At 35.5% G+C, this 8,584-nt stretch overlaps 1 protein-coding gene across 2 annotated transcripts in view; it reads left to right on the plus strand.

The window, feature by feature from the left end:
- Positions 1-769: 769 nt before the first annotated feature.
- Positions 770-8,584, plus strand: part of LOC131696776 (spindle and kinetochore-associated protein 1-like) — a 10,902-nt gene continuing 3,087 nt past the window's right edge. The window contains exons 1-5 of one of the 2 annotated variants that reach the window (XM_058995024.1): positions 770-942; positions 2,068-2,168; positions 2,525-2,649; positions 4,096-4,193; positions 4,812-4,946. In XM_058995024.1, the coding sequence (XP_058851007.1) occupies positions 2,081-2,168; positions 2,525-2,649; positions 4,096-4,193; positions 4,812-4,946 (446 nt within the window). In that variant the 5' untranslated portion in view covers positions 770-942; positions 2,068-2,080. The remainder of the gene's footprint in view (positions 943-2,067; positions 2,169-2,524; positions 2,650-4,095; positions 4,194-4,811; positions 4,947-8,584) is intronic. The other variant, XM_058995028.1, reaches the window with a different exon arrangement.

The following is an 8,584-nucleotide window of genomic DNA, read 5'->3' on the forward strand; positions in this document are numbered from 1 at the left end:
GGTATTTCCATTTTTTTGTCCACTACCTTTATATAACAAAAGAGCAAGTTTCATCACAATAGGACAATCTCCAGTAATTATCTCATACAAAGAAAAAAAAAAATCCATTACTAAATTCTGATTTTTCTAGTAGATATACTGCATATGCCTGGCCTCAACAGTTTTTTAATTGCCTAGATTGCGAAGAAATCCAAAAGTTTCCAATTGTGAAACACTACAAACAATCCAAATACATGTATACATAGTAAGCCTGATTTTTTTTTTCATTTTTGTCATTCAACTTCACCCTGTAATTGCATAATCAAATGTTTTTTTGAACTCTTCTGTTAGTGTGATAAGGGCGTCTGCTAAGAAATAAATAATAAAAATAATAGTGTGATTTATTTGTCCTAAATGAATAATTCAACATCTAATTGATTTTTATATATATATATATATATATATATATATATATATTGCAGAAAAAGTAGGTGTGCAGCGCTTTAGACACTAGTGTTATGGGGGCATACCACAGTTTCACACCTATTTAAGGTCGCACAAGGAAGACTTCTAGAACGGGGAATATTTCCGATAGTTTGAAACGTCTTTAAACAATGCACAAGTGGCATTTTTGTCAGTGTAGTGGGGGGGGGGGGGGGGTCATTAATGTCACTGATATTCTTGTTGAATCTAAATCTAAATTCCAAATCACGTGTTGGCTACTAGTCATGACATTTGGTGGCATTGGAATCACTTTGAAAACTACATTTCCCGACATACATTGTAATTAGATAAGGATCGCGAGAGTGGCACTGAGCGCTATCGAGCACGAAATGAAGAGGGAGTTTTGAAATGTGAAGGAAATATAAAACCGACTGCCGTTGGTAAGGTACCAGACATTTTCAGCATAAAACAAAGACATTGAAGCGAAACAACGTATCCGGAGTTTATATACAAACTTAAGTAAGTATTTATTTTTATATTTTATGCATGTATCAAGATTGTATTTACCAGCAACATTTTCCGCAGTACAGTCTTAACAGTCCGCTAAACTGTAGACCCCGGGCCATACTAGACTTGAGAGATGGAAACAGTATCACTTTCATGTAACTACACACGCCAACCATTACAGAAACAAATACTATAATTTACGATTACTATGTATGATTGAAAGACAGAATGACATTATGATTTAGCACCTGCTTTGTTGTACAGCCGTACATCCAGGGCTCACCTTTCCTGGCTAAATCAACCTTCAACAGTGTTGACACAACAAATATACAAATGTCCCCTTTTTTGTAATGGAATGTGAAACGTACACACATTTCATCAACATTAAGAAAGCGATACGGCTGAACATTACACAAACGTACCTCGTTTTCACTCGTACCTGAAACTAACACTACACTTGTACGTTACATGTAAACTTTCTAATGTTTTATTTTAATATTTATTTCCCGAAGTCATATGAAGAAGGTTGAAAATCATTTTTATGACTGATAGTGATTGATATTATTATTATCCGAAGTGATAGGCCTACTATCTGTTACGTGCCGTCATTGTTTATATTCTGAACCGTAAATTTCAATGTGTTGATAACACTATGTAACACAATTGTTGTTCCTGGGTAGTAAGTGTTATTTCCTAATTGCTTATGCCTCAAAAGTATAGAAAATGGCTATTATTCCACACAAACTTTGCTTTTGTGATCAGGACAGTGATATTTTGAAATTTACCTATTTTCCAGAACATTCCAGATAGATTCAGTGCTGAGTAAACTTGGAGTAACTTCTAGAACTTTCTAGAACTTTCCAGTAATATAAATAGTAGTATAAATACAGGGGCCTTAAGCCCACCAGTTCAGTTTAGTTCCAGCTGCCTAAGTTTGACTCTACATACCTGTATTGGAACAAGCACTCAGGAAGAATTCACCTGTGGTTCAGACATACTTTCTTCCCACAGCTTATTTTCTTGCATTTAGTGCAAACTATTCGGTTTTTAATAAGAATAACAAATCATTAAAAAAAACTTTGAATATTAAGGCTAAATGTATCTTAAACAATCAATATTTGTCTTTCTTTGTTTAAGTCTAGTTTACACAATGGACTCTTCTGAGCTGGAAGATTTGACCCAGCACATCAATGACAAAATATCTGGTGTCATGAAGATCCTCCATTTAAGGACCTTGGGTATGGTTTGCAGGGTGTACAGTTTTAAGGAAAATATATATTTTTTTCTTTGCAATTTATTACCGTATTTAAGGGAGGGGATTAGTGTGGGCAAGCTTACACATTGGCTTGCATGTGCCAAATGTCAATCTAGCAACTGTGATAAGCACTACAGTAAAACACAGCATTTGATATAGTCGTAGTAATGCTATGGTGAAACGCATCCAGAATGATTTGGTCAGTTGCAATAAAAAAAAGTTTGCAGAACAATTTTTGGGATCAGCTGATCCTCAGCTTTAGTACAGACTAGGAAACTGAATTAAATAAAGTTAGGTTCAAATAAAAAAAAAAAATTAAAAAATGGTTTGTTTTTTCAGCCAAGGACCCTGATAAGAGAAATATGCTGAAAAAGATAAGTCAGGATCTTCTCTCTATAAACAACCTTTTAAACCAATTTGAAGCACAGGTTAACCAGCAAAAAGAGATACTGAACTCACTCAAGGTAATTATGTGTGTTTTTTTTTTTTTGGGGGGTGCTTTTTTTTCTTCGTTTTGTTCTTGGGAAGACGGCATTTTGAAATCCTGAAGCTAGTTATAAACGTGAAGCCAATTGTGGTGTAGGAACTTCAGATTCTGACAACTGGGTCCTATTTGTAATAATAGTCAATTTCTAACCCAATTAACTGACTTGAGTCGGAAACTGCAATGTGAAGTACTGTACTGTACTATAGTTGCATGATAATGCAAGTATGGCTAGTGGCCAATCTAGCTTTATGACAGTACTTGTTACGCTAACTGTGAGTGTCTAGCACAAGAACATTTCTGAAGAAAGGGCAGCTGCATACAGGAAATTTAACTCAGAAGGACTCATCCTTGGGACACAGGCAGCAAGAACAGAAGCAACCCAGAAATTCAAGTACTCTTATGTTCTGTTCCCCTTGTGTTCACAGACCATGTGTAAACCTTTTTTATTATTAGATTTACTAACTACAGCAGGGGTGGCCAACCCTGGTCCTGGAGTGCCACAATCCAGCAGGTATTCTAGGTAACCCTTAATCATCAATTTCTGAAGAATGGAAGTTGTTGATCAATTTAGCAAGTTCATTTGTTCAATTAAATCAGGAGTGGTCAGCTCTGCTCCATAAGAGCTGCAAGATGTTCAGTGTTTTGTTCCAAATTATCTCTAAATTACTTAATTGAACAAATTACTACTTAAATTGAAAGAATTACTGCTTAACTAGTCCAAATTAAATTGTTCCAAGTCTTTAAAAATTGATGATTAAGGGTTACCTATAAAACCTGCTGGATTGTGGCTCCAAAAAAAAAACAGTTATATTATAAATAAACCAGCAGGGGGCACCGTCCGATAAGCAAAATAATTGTCAGTGGCTGTATTATTGCCATTTGGCACACAGTACTTCTGAAATTTGCATTGCTCTTATCTGTATTTCACTTGTATTTTAAATTCTATAGGGCATAGACAAAATGTAAATGTAGTGCCATGTTAGATTATAAAATACATCTTTACATGTTAAAGAAGGTTGTTTTCTTTCTGGGTGTCCTGTAAAAATTCTGCAGATAAATGAGGATGGCTTTTTAGTTTCTAGAGAGTGGCAAAGTACCACAAGGTTTGGTTTGTGTGACTGCACCTTTTAAAATCATGTCATGTTTTTATTAGCAAGTCAATTATTAAATGGCTATGTTTTTCTGAATACCTCCATGAGCTTTTAGGCTAATCTATATACTTGTTATACAGTATGTACTGTTGTCTGTGGTCTCCTTAAAGGACTTTGGAATGGAGAGCAGAGATTGAGTCTCTATTTATTTGAACATATAATGAACATGCTATCATTGCATAAAGGAGAGCCATATGTTTTATAATAACAATCTGAAATCTCAATCCTGTATAGATCATTAGTAATGGGTGCATTTTCTTAATTGGTTGTAGGAGTTAGAGAAATTAGTTGAGGAGGATGTGAAACAGGCAAAGCACCTCAAAGAGAATATTCCTCCCCACATGCCCAGGAAGGGGCCTGTTCAGAGCAGGTAGGCTTATTGTTTAAAATACTGTGTGTGTGGTAGTTTGTCAAACAGAGTGACATGAATAGCTAGCTGGAATATCTCCTCCCAGCTGTACTACAGCCTACTTTCCACCCTGTTTACTTTTCCTAGACTTTGTTGATCTGTATAGCACTGCACCAAGTACCCAGGTTTGATAATAATGAGACACTTAAATTTATTCAACAGAAAACGAATAGTGGTCTATGTCCCCGAACAATTATAAAGTTTCCGTCTATTTTGTTTTGGCAGATGTACAAGTTAAAACAGTAAATCATAGCTGACTTCAGTTAGATACCTCTTAATTAGCAGGCTTTCACATACTCTACACTTTTCACCCACAATTGGTCATGACTCGAGGTTTCCTAATTAAATATACAGGCACGAGCACACCCGCACATTCATATCTTATACCTCATCGAAAAGCATATATGTACGTGGGTGTATTTAACCCAGTTTTAGATTTCTTACAATTGCAGTTACAGCTTTTGTTTTGGAAAATTTGCACATATGACCATGATTGCAACATTGGCCTGGGAAATGCCACCCCTTCACATGGAATCTTTGTTTGCACGCTGATCTCTTTCCTTTTCTCATATGTAACAGTACTGCAGTGCTAAAAACAAGCCAAGGACCTGAAAGTAATAAGGAATTGGAGCTTTCAAAGAAACCCTCCAAACACAAAGATTGTATCCGAGAGATGCTGTTCATCACAACTGCAGAGTTTGAAAACATTCCAGCGTAAGTAACTTTAAACTGTGGTCTCGTACATAATCTGGAGGTCAAAGTTTGGGAAAGTCAAGTAGACAAACAAGTTTTGTTTTAAAACTTATGTCGAGGCATTGTCCCGAAATGTTTGTATACTTCAGAAAAACATGCTTTGCTCAATAATAATAATAAAAAAAAAACAAAAAAACGAATAAATATTAAACAGCTGTGTTATTATGGAATCTGCATAGAAACCGGCTCCCACTGAAAGTAAAATAATCTCTTGGATTATTTTATTGTAAGATTATTTTGGCGGGGATGGGGGGGGGAAGACTGTTACAAAAATACATTACGTATCTTAAAATTGTTTAATTCATGCTTTTGTTTCCTTGATGGTTGGTTGATTTTATTATTGTTCATTATTTGTGGGCCCCTCGGGTGTATCACTAAACTGGTTACAGCTGATGGTAAACTATGCAGCCAGATTTGGTATTTGCCATAACCATACTATATTAGAACATTGTATTGGCTACTTGACTGTAAAACTACTTGTATATAAAGATGTGTACTCTTGTATATCCAAATCTAGATCTAAATTAAAATGTGTGATGCCAGGACGTTTTGTTATCACAGTCCTTAACTCTAAAATCCCATGCTTAAATTAATTTGGATTGCTGAGACAACTGATCTTTGTAAATTTGGTTTAAAGATGTATAATTTATAATCGTAACTGATGAATTCATTAAGCCCAAAGCTTCTACTTGACTTGTTGTAGATTCCTAACCCAGCCATAACAGCACCCTGTTGCATCCCCACATTTTTATATTTTACTGTTCGCTTGGTCTCTATAACCCATCCGCTTGCAGTAGGTCCCACCAGTGGTTGGTTTGATGAATACATGGATTATTGTCTGTTTTAACTGTGGACTGTGTTATGTAAAGAGTAGCTTTGAAAAATGGCATTCTTACTTAGTCCAATATTCATGCTTTCTCTGTAGTTCAGAATTTGTATATTTTTATTGTAGTAATATTACTATGTTTTAGCAAGGGAATAAGGGAGTACTGGGGATGGCAATGAACTTGGATACTTTTAATCTTGACTACAAAAGATTGTTTTAATTGTTTTATAATTGCCTGTACATTAAATCTCTTGAGTCAGATCGTGAATTATTTATGTTGCCACTTCAGTGCAACTCTGTTCAACGATCTTCTGGAAAACCTCCTGTTTTTAATACAGAGAATTAAAATGGACTTGCATGGTCCCAGGTCAGTAATGTGTTTTCAGAACATGTCACATTTTCACTGTCTTATTTGTGTGCAAATGTCACATGTCTGACCTTGTATTGTGGGTAATCATTAGTATAATCATGATGGGCATAGCATGTCAACCAATTAGGACTGTAATTCAGATCAAAATCATTTGTCCACCTTTCTAAGTAAGGGAGAAATGCTAATAAAATACCATATCGGACATATCCAGACTCTGGGATGGTATCAAAATATCAGTGAAGTTTGAGGACTTATGTACAATTTTTTTTCTATCTGTACTTCTATCAAACCCTTATCAGTACACTACAAAAGAAGCAACCTTCCTCTTTGAATGTAACTCAGAGAAAAACATATTTGTATGATGTTGGAAGTACATGTCTGCTCGGTACAAATGTTGAAATATAACTTAACAAAATTACTTACAAGTAAGTGCTTATTAAACAGGAGAAACCTTTCAGTAAATTGTAATATACTTCAAGATAAAAAATGACCAAATAATTAACCCATATAACTACACAACACCTTCCTTGTTTGGAAATGTACATGTAAAGATCTTTTTTACCACATCATTTCTGTAGTAGAAAATATGATTTGCAGGCTTAGGCCAATTCCAGTTTCTTACAATTCCAGGTAATTAATTCCCATCATATCTGACTGCCACCCAGTCACCAATACTTAGTTCAATATATGGTTGGTTGGTTTGCTTCTGATTCTTCACTGGTCAATGTTAAGTCAACATCTGCTGTATTCACACCTCCGCATACTGCAGAGAATCAGATGTGTCTCTTACCAGCAAATGTGTATTTTGTGAGTGTTTGACACTGGAATGATCCACATCAAATTCCTGCTCCCATAGAGCAAACATTTGTTTGAACTGTGAGCTGGCACTGTCAGAGAATACACTAATCTGATTAATGGAAGGCTAGTTCTCCTTCAAGGTAGAGGAGAAGCAAGTCATGTAAGCATGGACACTTACATAACTTGTAGCTCATCTGAAACAATTGCATTACTCTCCCTGGTATCAGACTCTGCTTACTCCCCGCATGGGCTGTAAATAGTGTGGTCTGTCCGTTGCTCTAGTGGACACTTTATATTTCATTCTGGTTGCCTAGGATGGCATTCTCAGAGAAATCCACCTGAGAGAGACATTTTTACACCATCTACTGCATTCTTCAACCTGTCCATGCATAGGCATGAACCAGAAATTGGCTTCAATTGGTATCACAGCTCTGCAGAATACTGTATACATCCAAGAGCTCTGCATCATTGACTACTGTAGTGTCGGACATAAACTTTTTTTTTTTTTTTTTTTTTATATAAAGTCCTACACAGTAAGTTGGTATATATACTAATGACATCAGAAGTGCATTGCAGTTTGAATGTGGCAATTGCTTATCAATGTGTTAAATGCTGAGATCGAAAAAAATAATAAGAGCTAATTATTTGGTGTCGGCCATACACAGATGAAGGGACTATATATAAATGATCAAAAACACAACATAGGTGAAAGGCAAGAAACTTGTTTCTAGCATTAGAAACCCACCATGCTTTAGAACAACTGTAAAACTCTATTGATTTCTATTCGTTTTATGTGGGGAAAACATGAAACATTTCAGTTTTTTTTTTTTGTTTGTTTTTTTTGTCTTTGTGCAGTCTCAGATTTCAGGGCATTATATGGCTGCATTCAGTTTCATGTACTGGTATGTGTTAGACCATCGACTAATTCCATAAATAAGCCATATTTTTTAAAGCTATAGATAATTGCCTTCAAAGTGGCACTCCATATATATTGGGGTTATTTTTATATTGTGACTGTCAGGTTGCCTAATTTGTGGCACTGCCCTGTCATCAGACCATGTGACCTACAACAAAGGAACCAGGATGCATTTGAAATGGCGTTTCCGAATCCTGAATTGATGATAAAAAAAATAAAATAAAAAAGAATGTTGGCACAATAGTTTGCACAAGTAATAATGTTAAAGCTATAAAATTGATTTTAAAGTATTGTTTAGCATTCCTTTTAAAAATTAAGTAAAAAAATTCAGCACAGTAGTAATGACAATGGATCTCTATAACCATTTTACCTCCACAAAGTTGTTGAAAGGCTTACTTTCATAATTATCACCTCAGCGTCTGTTCTTTATATAGATGTAAAACCTCTCCAGGACTTTTACATAAATAGTGCTTCCAAACAGGATTATATGTTGGGACAGACTGTTCCCAGCAAGGGAGTACAGTAATACCAGCTAATCACGGAGACTTGCTGACTTTTCATAGAATTGATCAGTGAAAAGCCATCTGGTAAAGACCTCCTGAGTCCCACTTACAGAACAAATGGGATTACCTCTTTCTGTTTGGAAAATTTAAATCTACATCAGGTGCTGTCTGCAGGAATTATGTTGA

The sequence above is a fragment of the Acipenser ruthenus genome, chromosome 2 (assembly GCF_902713425.1).
Source record: "Acipenser ruthenus chromosome 2, fAciRut3.2 maternal haplotype, whole genome shotgun sequence".
Lineage (NCBI taxonomy): Eukaryota > Metazoa > Chordata > Actinopteri > Acipenseriformes > Acipenseridae > Acipenser > Acipenser ruthenus.